Raw genomic sequence first — 24,915 nt, 5'->3', positions numbered from 1 at the left:
ATCTCTTTGTAACTTAATACTAACAAAGCCTTCATCCCGCCCCCAGGTTTTGCATATCGCACACAAAATTAAATAGAAAATCCAGATTGTCACCTTTCAGTAATAAGCTACTCATATGTACCACAGACTGTATAAAATAGATATGAACCCAAATCATAATGAATGCCACTACGTGTATTTGAACAGTCATTACTTTGGCTCCATCTAGTGGCATTAGTTTTTAGTTTCCCACAAACTAAATAGCCTACAGTGTAGCCTACACCAGTGGACCACGGACCCCAATTTAGTAAGATTTTGTCCCAGAGTCCCCCATCTGATGGGATATTTGCTTTTAGATGTTTAATTACAGTAAGTGTACATACAAATATCACTCAGATTGGACAGGTTGTAAGGGATGGAGATATTATATCCTTTCTAGAAATAACAGTATGATTTGAATGATTGTGCATTTTTACAATATCTACAGCTGAAATCTATTCTAAAAACCTTTACTTCTAAAGCACTTGTGCCAGGATCTAAAAGTGTTGATGGTAAACTCAGAGATGCTGTTATCGGACGAGGTACTGTCTCAGTTATATATAAGTTACTATACGTCTATCCCTTCCTGACAGCACAATCTCCATCAAACAACAGTGGGGACGTGACATTAGCTCACCCCTCTCTACAGATCAGTGGGATTCCATATTGAAACGTTCAACATCCATGTCCAATTGTGTAAGGTATAAAGTTATCCAAATGAAGATCATAAGTAGGGCTTATGCTATCCACATCAGTTAACCCTCATGTTGTCCTCGACATGTCAAATTTGACCCGTTTTCAAAGTTTCTACATCAGAAATATGGCTTTCTTTTCAACCAAATTTCCCCAAAAATAACATGGATGATTCCATCCGCTAATTGATGATCACTACTTGTATGGTCTACCCGGGTGAAAATCTGTGATCATCCATAAACATATGTTTCTCTGACCTTATAATAGTCAAGATAATTCCTAATTTCTGCTCATTTTACTCCAAAATTATTACCGATCATTTCATGTAAATTATGTTTATTCACCATCAATTCCATAAAGAAGTGTAAAACTAGTGGTAACAACTTATGAAGTTGGCTAAAAAGATATAACATTCAATTGGGTAATCATTAAGAGGCTACTTTATGCTTTATAAACAGGCAAACCGAACTGGAGGACAACAAGTGCATGGTTGACGGGAAGACAATACGAGGGTTAAAAAAAAAAGTGGACCCAAATGCATCAGAACCGGTACCTTTGTGCATTTATTGTGGGCCTGTCCATTGGTAAAGAGATTTTGGACTGAGGTAATAGATGTTTTAAAAATGATTCTGAATGTTCATATTCCTAAAAGCCCTGTTGTATGTGTGTAGTGGGAAACAGATTGGAAAAAATACAAGCGAGACCTGTACAACGTATAGTTGCCCTAGCTTTTCTCTCCGTAAATTCAAGACTATAGTCATGAATTGGAAAACACGCACATTAGACTGCTATAACCAATATAACTGGTTGAGGGAGTTTCTGGATTTGCTTTCTATGGAGAATGCAGCTTCAACCCTTGCAGACTATGATCATGGTCTAGGCCAGTGGTTCCCAACCTGGGGTCCGGGCACCCCTCAGGGGGGCGGCAAAGATCACAGGGGGTGCGCAAGTCTTTATCTGGTTTGAGGGTGAGGTAAAAAAAAAATATTAACAACATAACAAATTATGATAATACACTAGAATATATAATGTATACAAAAGTCTGTGTATATATATATATATATATATTTGTTCTCGCTTAAAATTGTAGGCAGGCTACTTAGTGGGCCAAACCTCCGGGACCTCTTAACCTGTGACCCTTGCTGTCATCAGGTCAGCTGCTAGCTGCTATCATCCTCGTTTTTCCCATAGACTGTATATAAGAATGGACCAACAGATCCCGTTGCTCTGGACGGAGACCAGTGAAGGCCTTTAGAAGCACTTTTCCGGTGAGCGCTGAGCCTTACTGCGCAGCCTCCAACTGAGAGAAACGACATAAATGTGACGTGAGCAACGTGTCTGAAAGTTGGAAGTCTTCTGGTAGCTGTGCCAAGAGAAATCTCAATCATTCCCAATCTAGCAGAGAAGGAGAGCGTAGGTATATGTAAGGAGATAACGTGGACACAGGCTAATTATTGCTAACTAAAATGCTAGTTAACATTAGTAATTACACTTAAACAGCTAATGTAAGTCCAAACTGCCTGCGAGCTTCTCCTGTACTGTACGGTAATTCCTCTACTATGCGACAGTAAGTCGCGTGGTTATGACACAATCGTTAGCCTATTTTTACAAAAACGGCTGCTACGGAGCCATAACGTGAGGTACAAGGTAATGGAGCCTTTTATACATTGTCATGTTTCTTTAGAAATAAACAATGGACAAATAAAGTCTTTAAACGCTTCAGATGTAAAGTTATTCGCTGTCAAAGTGACGTCTAAATGAATGGCAGTCTATGGAATGCTAACGTCGGGTGATCGCTTTGTAGCATCAAAATGGCGCCATAAGAGATTCGAGCTCTGAAGCGAAGCTTACCCCTTTGGTTTTTCCTGCCGCCACAGCATCACTATTTTATGAATGAAACACGGCGGAGAAATGTAAAAGTGGTGATAACTCCTCTGTATCAAAAAAGAAAGTAAGGCTCTATCTCGAGAGTTACCTCAACTTCGGTTTCGGGGGGGGGGCTCAGCTTTTCTAAGACATGAGTGGGGGGGGGGCGCCAAGGAAAAAAGGTTGGGAACCGCTGGTCTAGGCAGTAGGGGTAGCAGTAGCAGTAGCTCAGTCCGTTGGGAGTTGGGTTGGGAACTGGAGGGTCACTGGTTCAAGAGGAGGGTCGCTGGTTCAAGTCCCTGTACGGAGTGTGCACTGGTAGCTGGAGAGATGCCAGTTGGGCATTGCCAAGGTGCCCTTGAGCAAGGCACCAAACCCCCCCCCCAACTGCTCAGGCGACCGCCTGTCCAGCAGTCACAGCCCACTCACTCTGACATGCATGTATAGACCTGAGCATGTGTGTGTGTATGGGGATTAATATAAATTATTAATTATATATATAATAATGAGGCGCCCCTTGGACTCTTATGAGAGAATATATGAACAATAGAGCAACAACTTGACTGTGTAGTGTTTGCTTTGGTCTGTTACAGAGATTGTTCAGGGATGCATAAAAGAGAGGCAAGTGTAAGGTTGGGAGCACTGTTCTTTAATCATGAATATGACATTGCAAATAAGTTTTAGGCAGTCATCAACTATTTTGTAATACGTATTTAGATAAAAGCTGTACCATATATTCAGAAACATGATTTAGTTTACTGAAGCAACCAAAAAGTAACAAAGAAACATCTATCGAAACCCTAAAGGCACGGGTATACTCGAGCACGACACCGTGCGCGATCCGCAATTGATGGCGCGCGCGCTACGAGCACGCACAGAGACGTTTATGCTCAATCAAAGATCCTCTATACTAAAGATAGCATCGCCAACTAGACCAATTGAAAAACTGGGTTGGCCTTTCTGGCCCAATTCTAAAGAATAGAGACTACTTTGTGTCTATAGGCAATTATGTATCTGAGCATACAAAAATTACGTGTGGAGTTCCCAAGGCTAACTTGTCCATGCTTTTATTTTTAGTAGACTTTACTATTGTAATGGTATCCTTACAGGTCTCCCTAAAAAATCAATCAGACAGCTGCAGCTGATTCAGAACGCTGCTGCCCGAGTTCTCACTAAGACCAAGAAAGTGGATCACCTCACTCCAGTACTGAAGTCTCTACACTGGGTTCATGTGCTTCAAAGAGTTGATTTCAAAATACTTCTGCAGGTTTATAAATCCGTAAATGGCTTAGGACCAAAATATATTTCTGATCTGTTATTGCACTATGAACCACCAAAATCTCTCAGGTTGTCTGAGACAGGTCTGCCTGTTGTCCTCAGATCAGAACTAAACAGGGGGAAGCAGCGTTCAGTTTTTATGCTCCACATATCTGGAACAAACTACCAGAAAAGTGCAGGTCCGCTGCAACTCTTAGCTCATTTAAATCAAGGCTTAAAACTTTTCTTTTTGATGTGAATGCCTTTCCTTAATTCTTATACTGTACTATGAATTGTATTTGTATATTTTATCTCTTATCAATTCTTACACTGAATTGTGAATTTTATTCTTTTTTTTGGGCTTCAGATAGCTTCTTTTTATTAAATCTGTATTCGTCAATATTTAAACATTTTTTTTATTTTTGCCTTATAGTTGCCTTGTGCTGAAATGTGCTAAATAAAATTGCCTTGCCTTGCCTTGCCAACGGTATGAAACGGTACACACTTCCTGTCTCCTAAAGGGGCGTGGCCTCGTTTGAACGTGTAGTGAATGTCGTGTAGATTAATGAAAAGTTATATTTGAATAATTTATTAATATGTTCGTACATATTTGGCATTAAGGAGATTAGTTTTGTTAGGGCGTTCACAAACGTTAGCTGACGTTAGCTTCTCTGTATTGCCAGATCTCGCGAGAATTTGGTCCTGAGACAAAAACAGGTCTCAAACAAAGTTAATTTTCTCCTGATGTGTCCGTCTGAAAAATGCTACTTTTTGTTCGAATGTTTGTCCAAGATCTATGATAAGGTTCATGCTACTGTTACTCCAATAAATCAAATGTTTTGTATCATTGATATAACATGTGATGATTTCCCATAATAGGGCAAGTCAGAATTCAGACTTTCTTCTCAGAATTCTGACTTTAAACTCCAAACTCAAATTCATTTTTTCAGACGTGGCCCTAATCCTCTTCCATAGCATTGTGTTTAGATACGTTTTCTAAAATAGACTCTATATTTAGCTTGTTGAGAACTCTACCCTGAATTGAAAGACCCCTTCTTAGTCAGGAATAAAACTAATTTGCTTTGAGATTTTATGGCAGTATACTATTGAAGGTACTGGACAAACCAGAGACAATGGTTGTTTGATGTAACCAAGGACATGACCATTGAAGAACATAATTAATTACACAGGATGGCAGTAATGAAAAAAATAAATAAATAGAATGCCGGCTGCCGTAAAACCTCGAAGAAGAAGGAAAAAAAAGCAACATACGATGACGTCATTATAGAGCGCCGCGGAAGCTAGCACTCCAGCTAGCAACGTTAGCTCACGTTTTGAAAGGAGGTGTTTGACAACTTTACGCTTCATGTTGGCGGAAGTTTTATCGTGTTAGATGGTCCACCAACCGCCCCGGTGCCGAGTAGTTGTTTGCTTGAGTCTCAACCGGCAGTCGTTATGGCAGAGGAGGAGGATTTATCACCAAACCTTCTGACAGAGGACATGGAACACAGCAATGGCGGCTTCGTACCTCCAGACGGTTTATGCTGGGTGTCAGTGCTGTCCTGTCTGCTGCTGGCGTGTTCGTACGTTGGGAGTTTATACGTGTGGAGGAGTGACCTGCCGAGGTGAGCCACACAGCGGCGGAGAGACACACTCCCAATGTGTTCAATATGGGTTTATTGCTTTATGCTGCGTGGTTTAGTTATACTATATTTATGTTCATTCCGGTGTTGTGTCGAACACTGTTCCCCCGTCGATATGTGTCTCCCCCTAACGTTACCTAAACCTGAACCAAACCTCTCTAACCCTAACTACAGATGGGGGCGCTACGCATTTTAACAGGAGGGAAACACTATGACACCGGCATAGCTTATCTATTCATTAGGCTCAATGGGCTTTTACTTTAAAGTCACAAACAAGTTTGTTACTGAATCATAATTAGTACACATGTTCTCTCAGAGCATGTGGTCCTCCTCACTGTATTTGACAGTGACATCAGTAGCGCCGCTATGTGGCCTGTAGTGAAGTACTTCAAAATGGATCTGATAATTACTCACCTTGGCACAACCATGGACAGACTAGCTATTTGGTGGCCCTAAGGCAAAATTAGCTGTAAGTCCCTTACTTATGCCCCCACCCCCCCACCTATGGGATGCATGCAAGTTAGTTGCAACTCAAATTCAGCCATCCCGGACCCTCATTTGTTAGTGCTTATGCTGCGTTCCAGACACAATTTTTAGCCCGTAAGTTACGACTTCAAGTCACGACTCACGACTTGGTAGCGTTCCAGGCAAAAGTCACGACAAAGTTAGCTAGCGGCTACCTAACGTTGACGTAAGCTAGCGCTAGCTGATACTAGTGAGTTCTAGTCTGCGACATATTTTGGGCTTCATCTAATAAACATAACCTGTAGTAGTACACAATCGTATGTGTATTGTTTTGATTATAATGTGCGGAATTACTTTACGTTGCCTATTTATGTCTATTTATTTCTATTTCTCACCGTTAATCACCGGCGTCTGTACAGCGTCAACAGGGGTCGCCATTGTTGTTTATGTGTGTGTGACGTCAAAAACTGTAACTGGGAGTACAACGATCTAGTACGAGTTCACGGGTAGTAAGTTACGGGTTTCATTGCCGTTACAGGGCACTTTCACAGGTAGAAGGTTGTAACACTAGTTACGGGTTGCCTGGAACGCAGCATTATTTGTGGTCTCACCTTCCGCTTTCATGTGTTGCCATTCTAAACTCCGGTCGATTCGGGAAACATCCTCTGAGCTAGCACCGACAATGAAATTATATCTCTCTTTTTTTGGAGTAAAATTCTCATCACACACTCAACAGCCATTATAATTCCAGAGCTCACTTCCCTATGTCCACATGTTCCACCAAAACAAGTTCCTTCCCGAGGCTATTTTGCAGAGGCACCGTTGGTTTAAAGACATGCCAATAAACCAGAGCACTATCCCGGAATGCTGTGTGGACTAGCCAGACCTTCCTTTGCAGCGCTGTGGAGGAAGGTCTGGCAATGCGAAACTATGTGATGTGTGATTTATTTATTTTTTTTGTCTCTACTGGTCCTTCCTTAGGGATCACCCCACTGTGATAAAGAGACGCTTCACCAGTGTGCTCATCGTGTCGGGCCTGTCGCCTCTCTTTGTGTGGGCATGGAGAGAATTCACAGGTGTCAGGGTGAGTCCATGTCTCCGAAACCACTGACCAGAACACCTGAGGATTAAACAAATTACTCATTTGACCGTATATTAGGATTGGGCATCGAGAACCGATTCCTACTTGGAATCGTTTCAAAAATTACGATTCCAGTAGAATCGTTTCTTTATTGGAATCGTTTAGAGGTTTTGGTTTCAAATCCGATCATCGCTTCCTAATTTAATATGCGCAAGTTTTGGTTTCCGTAGCAGCCAGGCACTTGTTGTGGTGCAGCCTTGGAGCACAGTAAGCAACGCTCTAGTCTGGCTTTATTTTACATTGAAAAAAACCTGTAAAACGGCAAACCACCATTGAATCAAAATAAAACGTTCCTCTTATTTGTGAAAATAGGCATGTGACCCATTTCAACTCCACCCCTCAAAGACTCTGACTCGATAAGAACCGGAATCGAAAGGAAGAACTGCAATTAGAATTGTTAAAATCCAAACGATGCCCAACCCTACCGTATATGTGCTGTTGTGTCGTGCTGCTGTCTGACACATTAGCTGTTGTATTATCAGACTGAGTCTGGCTTTTGACTTATTTGTGTGTGTGTGTGTGTGTGTGTGTGTGTGTGTGTGTGTGTGTGTGTGTGTGTGTGTGTGTGTGTGTGTGTGTCTGTCAGACTGGCCCATCGTTACTGGCTCTCATGGGGATCCACTTTGAAGGCCTCCTTCCTGCCATAATACTTCCTCTGGTGCTCACTATGGTAAGAAACAAGTCTTCTATGATATGATGATGATTCATTGGCCCCTCAGAAGTCGCCCGTTGCTTAAGTTATAATCAGAATTTAACAAGCTGGAGCTTCAGCGGGCCTACAGTCTCTTATCGCCTCTTGTGACGGCAGCCCACTGTTACTCAAAGCTGCATGTCCTTATTTTTTCAGAACTTTATGCCTGAATATAATTTAAACGAAATATAAAAGAAAACGCGTGACGTACAGTTAAGTACTTAGCTTAAGAAACCAAAACCCTTTTTTTGTACCAGACTGTAAACATGTTTAATTCTGCTGTAAAGTTGGACATTTTAACATAGGGGTCTATGGGGATTGTCTCTCTTTTGGAGTTGGCCTCAAGTGGCCATTCGATGAACTGCAGCTTTTGGCATTTTGGCCACATTGGCTTCATCAGAGACGGTTTAGAACCGAGACGCCCCAACTCAGAGTAGTTTCTTGTCTCTGTGTCCCGTGGGCTCCTCCACCACCACGCCTCTTTAGGAGACTAGCAGCAGCTCAGTGTGTATTGATTCCAACAGGAGAAGTGAACATGAACACAGATTATGAGTGATTCTTTTGCCCCATAGTCAACAAAGTATATATTGGACTCATTCTTCAACAAGCCACATATCTCCAGAACATTCTGACACTAAACTGACATTTTTCAGACGGACACATCAGGAGAAAATTAACTTTGTTTGAGACCTGTTTTCTGTCTCAGGACCAAACTCTCATGAGATCTGGCAACACAGAGAAGCTAACGTCAGCTAACGTTCGTGAACACCCTAACAAAACTAATCTCCGTGACGCTAAATATGTCTTTGAGCTGTGTAAATATCTAACGTTAGCAAAAGAAAATGTTATTAAATTATACAAATCTAACTTTTCATCCATCCACACGACTTTCACTACACGTTCAAATGAGGCCACGCCCCTTTAAGAGACAGGAAGTGTGTACCGTTTCATACCATTGGCGCTGCTTGAAATGCGCTATCTTTAGTATAGAGGATCTTTGACTTCATGTTTCAGCACCAGAGGTTGACGCTGTGTGTGTGTGTGTGTGTGTGTGTGTGTGTGTGTGTGTGTGTGTGTGTGTGTGTGTGTGTGTGTGTGTGTGTGTGTGTGTGTGTGTGTGTGTGTGTGTGTGTGTGTGTGTGTGTGTGTGTGTGTGTGTGTGTGTGCAGGTCCTGTTTCTGGGCCCCCTCATGCAGTTGGCCATGGACTGTCCCTGGAGCTTTATGGATGGGATCCGGGTGGCCTTTGGTGAGACAGCCAAAAGGCTGGACTTTTTTTATTTATTTTTTTTTTTTTTAACATCACAGATTTTAGGGTCATTTCCAAATTGGACCACATCTCCGTCATAGACTGTATAATATTAATGGACAGAGCAGGTGCAACGTCACTCATTGGTTTGTGGAGATCTGCAATGAGTCGTTGAGTTTGCCGTTATGGGCGCAGCCATCCTGGTTGCGGATGTGACGATTTTAGACGAGAGGGAGGAGTGAGGGAGGAGTTTCGTTACACCGCAGGAAAAAAATAAATAAAAAGATTTGTGCCGTGGCCGGGTTGGCTCAGTGGGTAGAGCAGGCGCACATGTACTGAGAGGTTTATGCCTTGACGCAGAGGTCCAGGGTTAGAATCCGACCTGTGATGATTTCCTGCATGTCTTCCCCCTCTCTCTCCCCTTTCTCACCTAGCTCTCCTATCAAAATTCATACATGAAAATCACTCACCTTTCGGCGAAATTCGCCGTTTTGAAACCAAAATAGGTGACCTACGTGAATCGTGTAGATTCGATGAGAAAATGTTTGTAGGATTCAGTGAACTGCGAACAGGTGCGCGTGCCAGAAGAGAGCGCGAGTGCTGGATTTAACCAATCATCGAACTTCCACCTACCAATGAAACGAGTTCTAGCCAATCAGATGCAAAGCAGGGCGGGTCTTTACCGAAATGCGAGAGTGCGGTGCCGGTGTGGTCTCCGTGGTAACGCGGCTAAAAAAAATGGAGGCAAAGTTTATCAAACTTGGAGCATGCTACATCCATGGGAGCATGTAGACACAGCTTTAGTTGAGAAAGTAGTTAAAAACAAATGGCGCTGGGCACGAATAGAGGACAAGAGGAAAAGGGAGTAGACGGGAAGCTGTTTAGCACTTTGCCTCAAATTGAGGGAGCCGGGTGCTTGCTTCTGCAGCGCATGTTGAAGGAAGATACTGTACGGCAGCAGCGGTAAGAAAGTGCTTGCTAGTAATTAGATGCTAGTCACAAAGCTTCGGTCCGTGCACTCTGTCATACGAGTAAGTTACTGGCAACGACCGCTACCGCTGCGACTGCGCCTTCACTGACCGACCGTGATACAAACAATATGTGTTTGCACGTTGATAGCGGAACACGATTTGTCATTAACGATGGCCACTGTGTAAAAGCTATCTGAAGCACAAAGCTTGACAAAGCTGTCTGCTTGGAATTAGCATGGCAGGTATTTCAACATAACAGCCTTGTCCCAGAGTTTAGACGTCTAGCTATATGAAAAGCTAAACAACGCAATTTTTTTAATAAATGTAAATAAAGCAGCTAATATCAACATGAACAAAATCATGAATGTACTAATTCTCTTTTTTGATGATGACCTGGCCAAAGTAACAACACATCTAGAAAGTTTAGTTTTCACAGTGATTCATTGTAGGATTATGATATTATTGCAATATGTAAATCTACATTGACTCTTAATTTAACATATGGTTGGGAGAAGTAAAAATTGATCCAAAACTTTTTAGTTTTTAAAAACTATGACTTTTATTATTGTGTAATGTCAGAAGGACTTTAACTGTTTTGCCAGTCAAATTAACTTTAAAAAGTTTCAGGCTCAGGATTTTTTTTATTTTAAGCCCTGCTCATGGCTGAAGTTAAGTTTCTCCAGCTCTCCCCAGGTTGCCAAAAAATGCATCTCAAAATGCATCAGATTGATGCTCTAAAATATGGAATATTTAAAATTTTCTCCCGGGGGAGCATGCCTCCGGACCCTCCTAGAGGGGTAATAAACCTTCTCACTAGAGCTTAGATCGGCCCAAAAAATCAAGCCCGAACCTGCCCGAGCCTGAGCACGTTGTGTCCGAGCCCGGCCCGGCCCGACACATTAACTGTAATTATGAGCTCGAGCCCGATTTAAACCCGACAATTTTTTAATACGTGGGCCGTTATAACTGACGTTCTAACTACAATTCAGAGTTGTTTGAACTGCAGAAATCTGTTTAGAATAATACAACAAGGACGAAGCATGTAAACTGCGCTGTTTGTTTACAATGGAACGGATCGCAAGTGGATCCGAGTGAAGAAACGTAAAAAAAAAAAGAAACAATGATGAACAACATATTGTTGTCACTGCCCACGACTTGTTTAAACTGCTTCCATACCTCCGACTTTCCTCCACACTTGCTCAAAGTTAATTTTCCTGTTTTTCTTTTTTTCTTTACATCTTCAAGCTCCCGGTGTGATGCGTGCGAGAGGAGGAGACTCCGCGCATGACACGTGCTGCATTTTGTAACTGCAGCCTAACTTTTGTACACATTTGTTACTTTTATATAGCCTATATATATATATATATATATATATATATATATATATATATATATATATATATATATATATATATATATATAATATTTCTGATTATGGCATAGCTATCTCCCCACCCAAATAGGATAATAAGGTAATGGATAAAAAAAAAAAAAAAAAAAATTGCTTGATCAAGGGTCCGGCCCAGGCGCGGGCCGGCCCGGGCCCGGCCCGGCCAGAGGATGTGGCGGAAAATAACGGCCCGAGCCGCTTGGGCCGAGAATCTAAACTCTACTTCTCACCTTTTTCACTCCTGACCCGTTTTCATGCCTGAAAATTAAAGGCGGAAAAGCCCAAAAAATAATCTTTAAAAAAATTAAAATTGGTATAGAAAAAATCATTTAGGAACAGGTATTGAAGTCATGGTATTGGTATCGGAATGAATTAAAACAATACCCAGCCCTACATAACAGAGACATATAACAAAAGATGTATCCTGGGATTCATTCAAAACTTTAATTTGTTTGAAAAAGTAATAAATAAATAACAAAACTTTTTTTTTAATTGGACTGAATAAGACAATTATATTGTTCATCGCAATTATTTCTGAGACAATTAATTGTACAGCAACATTTGGAATTGTTACATCTCTTAAGTTTGGGTTGTATATCCACAACTCCAAAGCCACATAACCACCAAATTCTGCTGCAGGAAAAGAAGAGTCGGTGAACTATTACGAAGTGCTTTCTCTACTTTAGGTGGAAATAACGTGCTCCCCCGTCTCTGTCTCCCCGCAGACCCGTGGTTCTGGATGCTGTGTTTCAGCGACATGCGCTGGCTGAGGAATCAGGTGGTGGCGCCGCTAACAGAGGAGCTGGTGTTCAGGGCCTGCATGCTGCCCATGCTGGTGCCCTGTGCTGGCCCTCTCACCGCCATCTTCACCTGCCCCCTCTTCTTTGGAGTGGGTGAGTTCTTCCTCGGGCTGGGTACCAAATTCAATACTTTTTAGTAGGGTTGCACGAGAGAGAACAGGACATGTTTTATTGGTTGTACAGTATAAAAACAATAAATAAAGAGAACAGGACATGTTTTATTGGTTGTACAGTATAAAATAAATAAATAAAGAGAACAGGACATGTTTTATTGGTTGTACAGTATAAAATAAATAAATAAAGAGAACAGGACATGTTTTACTGGTTGGACAGTATAAAATAAATAAATAAAGAGAACAGGACATGTTTTACTGGTTGGACAGTATAAAATAAATAAATAAAGAGAACAGGACATGTTTTACTGGTTGGACAGTATAAAATAAATAAAGAGAACAGGACATGTTTTACTGGTTGGACAGTATAAAATAAATAAAGAGAACAGGACATGTTTTACTGGTTGGACAGTATAAAATGATATATAAAGAGCATGTCTACAGAACAGGACATATTAGAAACAATAAAAATAAATATAAAAATATTGCATACTTATTGCGACACTTTCGATATAATATTGCGCAACGTGATATCACGATAACGATATCCAGTCGATATATAATGCACCCCTACGATTTTTAAAATTGTTTCTTTTCCCTAGAATCGTGATCTTTTTTCTTCTTTTTTAAACCAATGATTTACCTAAATATTTTCTGTTTATACAGTCCCGCTGACGGCGACTACATCATATCTCTTTCCAGCAAAACAGAGCGAAAGCATATCCGTTTTCTGACCGAAAACAGAAAAAGCAGAAAATCCACGTTATGTTCTCCTTTACAAATGAATTGAATGTCAGACTGACTGACTGACATGTGATGTGTGTTCTTCTTAGAAAACATTTTTAGAAATGTCTCATGATATATTGTCTCTAGAAGTATCACCTTTTTGTTTTCGTTAAAGAAGGAAAAGAAAATCGCAATACTCAATACTCCTAGACTCGCAATAAATGAAAATCGCAACGCAAATCGAATCGGCACCCATGTATGGTGACAGAATCGAATCGGGACAAAAGCACATCGTCCCAGCCCTAGTATCGAGTATCGAAAAATGCCTCATCATTCAATACCCAATTTCAATACATAAGGAGCGTCGGTGAGCCAATAAGCATGCAGCATGCTTCTACCAAGATCTTATAAGGTTTGTGATTGGCTGTCTAGTGTTACACGTCGTAGAGGTATGCAGGAAAATCTTGTTTTGGAACGTGTTGCAGGCATCAAGTTCAAAATGACAATACAATACACCAAACAATAAAAATGTATCGGTTGAGCATTAAATATCTTGTCTTTGTAGTGTATTCAATTGAGTATGGGTTGAAAAGGATTTGCAAATGATTGTATTCTGTTTTTTATTTACGTTTTACACAACGCCCCAACTTCATTGGAATTGGGGTTTGTACATTTAGTTCCATGTAGCAGTCATAGCACATGAAAGCAGCGGATTCACACCAACGCTTGTTGCCCAGTTGATTGATGTCGCTGCATCTCTCCCCCAGCTCACTTCCACCATGTGATTGAACTGCTGCGGTTCAGGCAGGGGACGCTGTCAGGGATCTTCCTCTCTGCAGGTGAGCGCTGATGTGTTGTGTGATGTGTCACCGCTACAGTGCAGTCACTGTGACTGTATCACGGAAGAAGCTGATGATGAACCGTGTTTTTTCTGGTCTACTACAGTGTTCCAGTTCTCCTACACAGCAGTGTTTGGGGCCTACACTGCCTTCATCTTTATCAGAACAGGTGAGATGCTTCTCATTTACATCCTACGCTTATGAATTGCATTTTGTATCTTCTGTCTATGTTTGGACACTAATACAGATCCTTAAATTAGTTCAGTTTATTAGTTTATAATGTCGTGGACAGTCCCCCTTAATTCACTGTACAGTAAAAGGAGCAGCTTAAAGATAGGTTTATGGTCGCGGAGGTGTTCCGGGCGCGAGGGGCGCACGCCATAAAATTACATCACCACGGCTGTCGTTTCCAGCGCGAAGGCTTCGCATGCTGTCGCGGCGCGTGGTCTTGCACCTCTGAATTTTTGTAACTACGCGCCCACTGCGCGCGCTGTGTCAAAGCTAAAAAACGGCTTAATGTAGAGAGTGTTCTTCACAGTGTTACGGCAGACAGTTGTTTCGATTTGGAGATAAGCAACAGTAACGTTAAACGACCACACCGACTTATTGGGACTTTAGCTTATTCACCGTATCCCCCAGAGTTACATAAGTCCTTACAGACCCTTCTCATCTCCGTGCGTGTCGTAACTCTGTCTGACACACCCACCACTAGCCTAGCTTAACACAGATGCCGGAGGTAACCGGCTCCATCTAGCCTACTGCTCCCAATAAGTGACGAAGGCGAAGCACTGCTACTTGGCTAACATGTAAATAGGAAAATGTTGGACCTACACTGCAGCCAGCCACGAGGGGGCTATCCTGAGGTTGTGGCTTCACTTTTACTGATACTAGGATGTCGAAGGAATGTCCCGCCCTACTCTGCCTTACTCAGCCTCTGATTGGCTTACCCTGGTATTTTTACCCTAACCAAATCTCACTCCTTGTGCCTAAACCTAATCGATGGGGATCGACCGATACTGTTTTTTCAAGGCCGATACCGATTATTAGTAGTTAATAAAACCGATAACCGATATTTGGAGCCAATATGCATATACAATAGAAATTAAAATCTTTAAGTCAAACAAGATTTTGGAATGTTACAAAATCCAAAACACAAAACTTTGTTTATATATTTAATAACTTAGAAACTTTCAACTAGATGCAGCGATTAACCGATTTCACTTTTAACCGTGCTTGTAAACGTCACGGTAAATTAATCATAAAGGCTCCGCTACACCGAGTGTTAACTGACTGCATGTTATATGTAGCAGTGTGTGCAGTTCTTATTAAACCTCCTTGACAACATAAACGTTCACGTTTGCGCACAAGCGGCGCATCAGACGCCGGTCTGGTCACCGCGATGAGAGACAGTGGCTCTCCGTGGTGGGATAACTTACTGGTGCAATTTTTTAACGTTACATCGAGTTAGCAAACACCAGGAAAACACCGAGCAGAGCCATCCTCTGACCTCAGGACAGCTGCAGCTGCAACAGGGAATTCAACCCAAGTTGGTAAGCTTGCTAGCGACTTCATTGTTTGTTAACGTTGTTGTCAAGTGTTTGTTAGCTTGTTAACGTTACCAGTTAGCTAACATTAGCCTGTCTAATGTTAACGGTAACGTTACAGTTAACAGCTAAAGAGTCAGAGGCCAATGTTTGCCTTTTCAGTGAGCGAGCTGATAGTTTTACTTTTGTATGTGTCAAAACTACAGCTTCAGCTCAAACATGTCACTGACGTTACCACTTAACGTTACTTACTTACTTCTCTTCATCCCCTGGGGGACATAAGGCTTCAAAGAGATCTCTCTATCGCATTTATTCTGCTGCGCATCTCCCTGTGACAGGTGCATCTTGTCCAGCAGCTCCACCAACTTTTAGACACAGCAGCTAGCAGGGCCGTTTCTATCCCAAAAAGGGCCAACTTCTTCCAAAGAAGGACAGCACTGTTGTTGCCAACTTGGCCTTTGTTTGTGGTGTCACCTCTAGTCTCTAATCTTTTCAGATCACACAACAATCAACAATCATTTTCAAAACCGGCAGCAATAAATAACACATTAAAATCAAGAGTGTTCATGTAATTTCATACATTAGCAGTGAAATTAATTAATGCATAATAATCGTGATAATTGTGAAACCGTGATTATTTTTACAGAATCTATAATCGTTGCATCACTACTTTCAACATAATGCCCAGTAAAAGATAGTCACATAGTGTTGTGGGGGCGGGACATTAAAGTGCTCATATTATGCTCATTTTCAGGTTCATAATTGTATTTAGAGGTTATATCAGAATAGATTTATGTGGTTTAATTTTTAGAAAACACCATATTTTTGTTGTACTGCACATTGCTGCAGCTCCTCTTTTCACCCTGTGTGTTGAGCTCTCTGTTTTAGCTACAGAGTGAGACCTCTCACTTCTGTTCCATCTTTGTTGGGAGTCGCACATGTACAGTACCTAGGTAAGGACTACTAGCTAGTCAGTTGCAGAGTATGAGGGCGTGCCATGCTAGCAGCTAGGCGAGCATTATAACGTGTTTGTGACGCACGTTTGTCTCTGAAGTAAAGGCTGGACTACAATAGAGCTGTTTGGAGCAGTTTGTGAACAGTGTTTTCTGTTGGAGATGGTAAGTCCCTTTGGGGTAGACTTTGGGCTTTTTCACTTTGTAAACCTATAACGTACACAAAAAGATATATAACACAATAAAGGAAAGGGAAAAAGCCAAAAAGCATAATATGAGCACTTTAAGTCAGACTCCGTGGTGAGTGAAACTGAAGCAGAGGGACAGACACAGAGCTGTAGCCGAGCCTGAGTAGCGCACTTCTTAATTAATTAACTTTATCAGTTATCAGACAAATAAAACGCAGATACAGATAATCTGCAAACTGCCAACAAACGGCCCGATAATCGGTCTATCCCTACTAACTGATCCAACAAAGGCAATGAGTACGAGCCAATCCGAGGCAGAGTAGGACGGGACATTCCTTCGCCATCACATATTTGCATACGGATAATCCCCAAGTGTTACTGTTTCCTCTTCCTGTGTGTTGCAGGTCACCTGATAGGTCCGGTTCTCTGCCACTCCTTCTGTAACTACATGGGTTTCCCAGCGATCAGTGCAGCGATGGAGCACCCCCACCGCCTCACTGTCCTCTCCTCCTACCTGATGGGGGTCCTCCTCTTCCTCTTCTTCCTCTTCCCCTTCACTGACCCTTCCTACTACGGCCTCCCCACACCGGTGTGCACCCTCACCTCCTCCCCCAGCTCCCTCTGCCTCTCCTGATCCCTGCCCCCTGCCCCCCATCCCCCCACACTTCTCTGCAGTTGTCATGTCACCTTCCACTGACCAAGCAGTTGAGGCTGTTTTTTTGTTTTTTGTTGCCAAGTTAGAGTTCAGGTCCGGTCCATTTTGGACCGACCGCTTTAACAGCCATGTGGACTAAGTTGCCACGGAGAGGGGTGGGGGAAAGCTGTAGCCATGTCCTATGGTTGATGGACCCTTGATATGTCGATGCATTTACTTGGCATATTCCGCGGCCTACGCTGCCACCCTGATACTGGTTTTAGTGTAGTTAGAACACTGAAGTTCCTCTCACACTGATGGATCTCATCAGTTTGTCATGAAGCGTCATAATGTACCTTTTTGGTGTACCTAGTTCCCACTCAGCACGCCTCATCGTCTTAACGCATCATTCTGGTTTATTACAACTTAGGTCTTATTTTTCATAGTTTTGGCAGCCATTTATATCAGTAATAATAAAATGAAGTAATTGCAAGACTTGGAATCAAAGTGACATCCCAAAGAAGTCCAGTCAGACAGGTGTGAACAAATTCCCGGGGGAACAGTAAACGTATTAGCTGTCTGTAGTAAACATCAACCCACTTCCTTGTTCAACATCTGATCTACTGCACTTGTAGCAGTTGTACGCCTACGTTAGGGCTGCAACTGCTGACTGTTTTCGCGTTTAAGTGATTCATCCAAGACACCAAAGATGTTGAGAATGTCCTTTCAGGGTGATGCCTGTCACTGATACTGTGCCATCCTATTCTTTAGCATTAAAGGGAGCAATTTTATCATATTGGCTCAGCGGATCAGCACTTTCGGCTACCGTACCTTGGCTTCTGCTATATGGTGCTTCCAAATGTTTGTCCATGTTAAAAAAAATGTAAAACATTGGCCAGTATATCGAAAGAAAAAATATTGATAATGGCATTGGAGCGGGCTTTAATTGTTAAGGCCATTTTGACAGTTTGACCTCTGTTTTTACATCGAAAGAAATGACGGTCAAAACTATGAAAATTCAACCTGAATTGTAGAGTTCTGCTACCTAACAGGTCTCGACAAAGTATCGGGTTTTGGGTTCGGGTTGGGCTCATTTTGTTGCGTTAGGGTTGGGATTACATTTGGCAGTACTAGTTGGGTTCAGTTGAATCTAAAAGGCCTGGTCTGGTGCGTATGTATCAAGTTGTAATAAACCGGAGTTATCCTTTAATGCTTTTGAGCATTTCCTGAGTGACACATAGAAATGCTTGTAGTGGGTTGTTGGAGAATCAGTATTCCAGTGAAGACAGGGAGTGTCCCAACCCTTACAAAAAAAAAACTCAACATGTCTTATCGCTGCACTGCATTCTGGTCTGTAGAGGCCCAGAGAGATGTTGGCATGTAGCCTCTGCTGGTTAGGATTTCTCTCCATATGATTGTTGAATGGTCAATGACCTTGCTGTAGCTGCACTGGAGGACAGGGGTGATGCTGTGATGAAATAGGAAGTATCCGCCAGGAATGGTGCAGCTGTACTTGTTTTTAATGTTCTGAGCTTGTTTTTAACAGCGACATTTCAGCTGGATGTCCTCTCCGTTTGAAATCAGACACCAGGACTCTGCTGCTGCAGAGAAATGTTCTGCTGGAAGCGGTCAGTGTTTTGTACGATATATTAATGGTTATTTATATACCTCTGCATGTTTCAGTGCTGGTAGTTGTTTGTTTAGTCGGTGACGGTGGGTGATGGGATAGCTTAGGGGGTGGGGGGGTTCACTGTTCATATTGGCTGAAACGTACTCTATGTAAGTGCACAAACACAAAAAACAATCTGGTTGTTCATACTTACAAGAGTAAGGTGTGCTCTTATTTCCTGCCCTGGGCTGCCATGACAGTTGTAAAAAAACAATCTGCACCACTTTTACGCCTGTTTGGTTAAAACGAACCCAGGGGCACATTCAATCTCAAAACGGTGTGCACCGCTTTGCTACGGTTTCCAGGTTGAACGACCGGTTTCCTCGGAACGGTGTGCAACTGCTGTTTTCTCTCGTTTGGTGGGCGTGTCTCTCGTTTATTGGCTGTGTCACAGGTGCTACCCAGTCAGCAGAGACGTGTCTGTAAACTCGTGGTAATAAAAAGGCACAACAGGGTGTTCAACACACCCCCGTTTCGGTTTTAAAAAAAACCCTGCGTTGCTACGTTTTGTCGGGGCTGAACGTGGCCCAGGTTTGTACAGGCTGATGTGAAAGCTGTCAGTCAAACTCTGGTGCAGACTAAACAACCGGATCAAGACCGCTTAAAAGGGACGGTCTTTCCTTTTATCAATCACACGCACAGTCAAAAAGCAGTTAAAACTGTTGTGCTTGTACCCGCCATGCACCGTAGCAGTTTATTTAGTCCATAGAAAGTACTACAGGTGTGAAAGGGGCTTACAGTACAAGATTAAACCAAGGCAAGTCCTGTGTTGTTATGTAATCCTCTTATTCACGGACTTCAGTTTATATTGTGCTCACATAGTGCATGCTACTTGAGAAAGTTGTCTTTAATCGAATTAAATTAAAATAACAAAAACAGTAAAAAAAAAATTAAAAACAAACAAGGGAACACAATTGGTTAATTCCAGTGCCTCTTTCTGTGCGCTAAACGCTAGTTCTTAGGTGCTCTGTAGGTAAGGGGGTACATTTCATCATCTGACACCCTGTGCAGCCCGCGCCGAACCCAACATTTGTAACCTTTGTGGACTGTCAGCACTACAAGTGCGCTAACTGTGCATGTGCTAGCAAAGCAAACTAGCGGCTTTTCCGTGTACCGTATGCATGTACTGTATTCCCCATTCTCGGTCCTGTTCTAGTCTTGCGTTCCTACTTTCACTCCAATTGAGTTTGTGTGGCCTGCTACGTCTACGTTTGTGTCCTTACACAGAGTATGCTTTGGTCTTAAAGCTGGATTATGTTATTAGTTGTCTCTAGCTTGTTCTCTCGAGGATCTTTACTTTGATGTCTCTTAGTTTTCGTTTTCATTGGCGAATTGCTAATTGTCACTATTAAAATTTGGTTCTATGCTTTCTTAGGCTGTCTTTTACCCAGTGTATCTCCTAGATGTAAAAAGGGGTGATTATGCCCGCTGCTCCCATTCTCTCTTGCTTCAGTTATATGTTGCCTTTTAATTGAAGGGAGCGCAACACTCAGGTGTCGTTTGATAGAGTCAAGAGCGCTCCAGCCACTACACTGCATGCTGCTGCTGAAAGGTCATTGTGTCCACACCTGTACACACAGTTACTACGAAAACACACACAGTGTGCCACCAGCACATGACCCACTTAGAGGGAAATCATTTATTTATAACCCAGGGTTTGGCCATCGTTCCCATCAGTTCTGGTAACATTTACTGACTTAACACCGGTATCTGCTGAGTTCAAAAAGAGTCTGACAGGCCAATTGCACAGGTTAATCAACTGTTTGTTCTTTCCCCCATTTTGCCTTAAAGGGTAATTTCGTTTTTTTTTCAACCTGGTCCCTATTTTCCTATATTTGTGTTTGTAAGTGACTGATAGGAACAACAATCTTTGAAATTGTTCCAGTATTAAGCGTGAACGCATAATGGCCCTGACACACTAACCCGATAATCGGCCGACGAGGTCAGGGACTCGAGTCTGTTTGGTGTGTTCCGTGCCGTCAGCCTTCATTTTGGCCGACCTGACTTGCTGGGTCGGAGGGCGGGCAGTCAGACTCAATGACCAATCTGATTGGTGGAGTGCTAACCCAGAAATGACGAGCGGGATGAGCGTGACTAGAGCCTCTCAAAATCTGACGAAAATCTTTTAAACTGACCTTTGTCGATCTGAAATGAAGACAGATTCAATAAAAGGGTTTTGGGTGTATGGCCTATTTCTCGCTTAAAATGTTTTCAGAAACACGTTCCGGCGAACTATCTTCGTAAAATATGAGATGGTATTCTGAACGAACCGCCATTATGCCCGGTTGAAAAATCCGGGAGCAGCCAGACCCACGTGACACGTTCGTCCAATCAGCTGCCGGTTTTCATTTTTTGGGCGACAATACAGATTAGCGCCGCCTGCTGTTATGGAGACGTATTACGTCTCGTGCACGCGCAGAACGTACGCTCAAGTCGGCATCGCTTTGGTGTGTTCTGGCACTTTTTGGACCTCGGGGAGCCAACTGATCAGTTCGACTGCTTTTTCTGCTAACGGTCGGCCGTTGGTTTGGTGTGTCAGGGGCTTAACCGGCAGCCACAGACCGGGCTGCAATGTAACCCTATGTGCATGGTCAATTTGGTCCACTACAAGTTCTGTTTTTTGCCACTGACAGGCTCAGATTATTGTGTCTGACAACATTATGGAAAGGATTCCTATAGAGATGGACCTTTTTAAAATCTCTTTTAGACCTTTCTGTTTAACCAGAAACAGCTCTGAGGTTGCTAGCACTAAACCCACCAGACTCCATTTAAAAACGCAATACTTTTAGCGTGTATACATATTTTCACATGTAAATCGGTAAACTATGTGTTTATTTCAACCAAAACTAGAGTTGTGATGGTTGGAAAAGTGGAAAGACGACCCAAAACGGCTTTTCATAGTTTTGTTTGTGGACTTTGAATGACGTGTATTTTATGATGCTAAAATTACTGTTTATTTACATGGAGTCTGGTGGCTTTATTTGAGGCTGTCAATGGCAAAACAAGCACTTTTTCACTCTCTCACTCGTTTCACTGACTGCCGACTGCAGCGATCTTGCTTAATACTGGACCAATGTCAAAGATTGTTGTTCCCATCAGTCACTTAGACACAAAAACATAGGACACAGGTTGAAAAAAACCAAAAGGTACCCTTTAAAGCTAACCCTTGGAGTCTCTGACCACTGGTAGCACTTGCAGCCATTTCTTTATCAGTGGGTCCCGCTTTTGTTTGTATCGTGCACACGGATGCACATGCAAGCGCTCTCGAGAACGCAGGCGGTGCGATTCCCATCGTTTTCAGGCTATTCCATTGATTGACAGATGATGGCAGTAAGGTGCCTAGAAAAACCCCAACGAAGGCAGGGAGGAGGAAGATTGCTAGTTAGTAAACAGGGATGTAAAGAAACCTTGATTAAAAAAAATCCATAATTTGGCTTTGTGAATGAATGTTCAATGAAGAAGGAAATGCATTAAACACTTTTAGGCCTCAGTGATACACACTGTATAGTGGTGAGAAACGCGCAATAAAAATATAACTTTAGTTTTTTCCCAAGGAAACTCCCCAGGGCTTTAACGTAGAGAAGAACAGTCGCCTTGTTACCGAGAACTGCTTCACCAGACCTCAGCAACACTTTGTCATTAAATGTCCTCATAACCAGCTAGAAATAATGGCCAAAACTGACAAAATGAAACTCATGATAGAAAAAAAGTTTTTCACTCAATTTAACTTTTGTTTATGGCCAACATTTTATTTTTTTTATAGTTGTGTGCACTAGACTTCTGCCCAATCGTATACTATTCTCATTCTCTAGAGGGGATATCTAGGTGCATCACTGGCTTTTCTTTTTGAAAATGTTATTTAATTTTGCCTTTTTTATAGAGTGACTGGCACAACTAGCCAGAGTCCTCTCGGTGTGAAACAACCGGATAGTAAATACGGAAGACCATTTCTTCATCGGAGCGGACTGTTAAGCTCTCGCTCCACTTGTTGGAAGTTATTCGTAGCTCACAGTTGGTGACGTTTGAGGTGCTTCTGAGAGTGCGAGAATTCAAAATGGCAAATAAAACTCTATAAGCTATACTTAAACTGTGAAGAGAAAGTGGGCTGCTTGGGTCTTCAGCAATAAGTCCTATACTAATAATATCCTATCCAACGTTTTTGGATCCATTTTTATGTGACTGAGCAAGTAAAGCAGTAGATCTCTGAAGGAAACATGGCTGTATATGTGTATTAAACTACCTGGCAGGTAATTCTTTAAAGGTCCCATATGGTGACACTTATACTTATCGTTTTTGTGTCTATTAAATTACGGAAGAGGATTAGGGCCACGTGATGAAATTAAAGTCAGAATTCTGAGATTAAAGAATTCTGATTTTAATCTCAGAATTATGAGATTAAAAAAAAGTCAGAATTCTGACTTTACTCTCAAATTTATGAGAATTAAGTCTGAACTCAAATATATATATACTGTATATATATTTTTTTTACATGTGGCCCTAATCCTCTTCCACAATTAAACACTAATTTAATAGTGTTACCAAAAATATGAGTTGAGTTGATATTTCCGATTTCACATTTTCACAGCTTTTTACTTTGCACCCCCGCCAACATGACACACAAAATCCCATTTAAAAACCCATGTCCACCATATGGGACCTATTTTCCACGACAAGTAGAGAATTGGACATGTGGTGTGAGTTTGTACCTTGCCTAGCTGAAGCTGGCAGCAGAGGGCAGCAGAGCACTGTGAGAGGCAGAGCTGCTGGGGGGGGGGGGTGGCGGCTCCATTCTGTTTATCACTCCTTAATTTAGCTTCTACACAATTATGTCCTAATAGAGGAGATGGATGGAGAGAGGAGGGACCCTGTGGTGAGAGACTCCCTATTGCCTGCTGCCTCCCACATTATTTTGTTTTTAATTGCTCTACTATAGATTTCTTTTTTTTATATACCACAGCCATGCTTTACAGATAATCTATACAACAAAAGTCCATTAACACCTTGCCCAGAGATTTCATTCACATATTAATGGATCTTCTGAAAGAGCTGGACGTCCAGTCGCGAGAGTTTTTTTGTGACTTAATGGAACCATGGTTTGTTGTTCGACATATTTCAATTCCCAGGGCCGCAGTGTCAATAAGTCACTTAAATCTTGGTATTTGGTGTTTAGTTTTCCAAATATAAGTTTGAGGTTAGGGTTCAAATTAAATTTGACTATACAGAAATGATATGCTTCAAACATATTTAGTTCAAACCTAAATTATATATAAAGCCACTGTGTAGATCTGACCATGCATATAGTACATATAATTAGGGTTGGGCATCGTTTGGATTTTAACATTTCTGATTCCAATTGTGATTCTTCCTTTCGATTCCGGTTCTTATCGATCAATTCCGATTCTTTGAGGGGTGGAGTTGAAACGGGTCACATGCCTATTTTCACAAATAAGAGGAAATTTGAAACCAAATCCTCTAAACGATTCCAATAAAGAAACAATTCTACTGGAATCGTTATTTTTGAAACGATTCCAAGTAGAATGGATTCTCGATGCCCAATCCTACATATAATACATGTTGTTATAGCATCTTTTAAATTGTACTGATGCCATGTATTATTCTTTGTAGAAAAAGGAGCCAATTCCAGTGAAGATTTGGGTCAGCCTTTGGCCTCTTGTTTCCTGGTGCTGTGCTGGTGCATGTGTGTGCATGTGTCATGAACCCAGAGGCCCATGTGTTGCTTTGAGCCTTCCCTATCAGTGTTCAGGGGATAGGTATTTCACTGGTTCTTCTGCGGGTGTAGCAATGTGCATTAGCGTCTGCCACAATGTTTTTTATTTTCTTTAATGCCACCACTGGTGGGCACCAAATTCAGACATTTCCAAATGCTACACACAGTGGCTTTAATAAAAAAAAAAAGATTAAAACTACAGCAATCAAATAATCATTAGAAATCTCCCAATACCTCTTCTGCCTATTAAGAGACCAATGACAAACTATATTGTTGTCAAACGATTCAAAATTTAAACAGCGATTAATCGCATGAATGTCTTAGTTAACTCGCGATCA

At 41.8% G+C, this 24,915-nt stretch overlaps 1 protein-coding gene and 1 long non-coding RNA gene across 2 annotated transcripts; one reads left to right on the top strand and one right to left on the bottom strand.

Annotated features, from left to right (window-relative positions):
* The first annotated feature begins 5,289 nt into the window (after positions 1-5,289).
* rce1a (Ras converting CAAX endopeptidase 1a) lies at positions 5,290-17,674 on the top strand. The gene is made up of 8 exons (XM_031290700.2): positions 5,290-5,459; positions 6,924-7,026; positions 7,670-7,753; positions 8,944-9,022; positions 12,109-12,276; positions 13,790-13,861; positions 13,968-14,030; positions 16,951-17,674. The coding sequence occupies exons 1-8, from the start codon at positions 5,290-5,292 to the stop codon at positions 17,178-17,180; spliced, it is 969 nt and encodes a 322-aa protein (XP_031146560.1). The 3' UTR covers positions 17,181-17,674.
* Positions 17,675-22,398: 4,724 nt separating this feature from the next.
* Positions 22,399-22,710, bottom strand: LOC116043808. Its single transcript, XR_004103557.2, has 2 exons — positions 22,595-22,710; positions 22,399-22,541 (listed from the first exon to the last, which is right to left on the bottom strand). It is a non-coding gene; the product is annotated as an uncharacterized LOC116043808 (long non-coding RNA).
* Between the last annotated feature and the right edge of the window lie 2,205 nt (positions 22,711-24,915).

This window comes from Sander lucioperca, chromosome 17 (genome assembly GCF_008315115.2).
Source record: "Sander lucioperca isolate FBNREF2018 chromosome 17, SLUC_FBN_1.2, whole genome shotgun sequence".
Classification (NCBI taxonomy): Eukaryota; Metazoa; Chordata; class Actinopteri; order Perciformes; family Percidae; genus Sander; species Sander lucioperca.
This window is presented reverse-complemented; position numbering and strand designations above follow the sequence as displayed.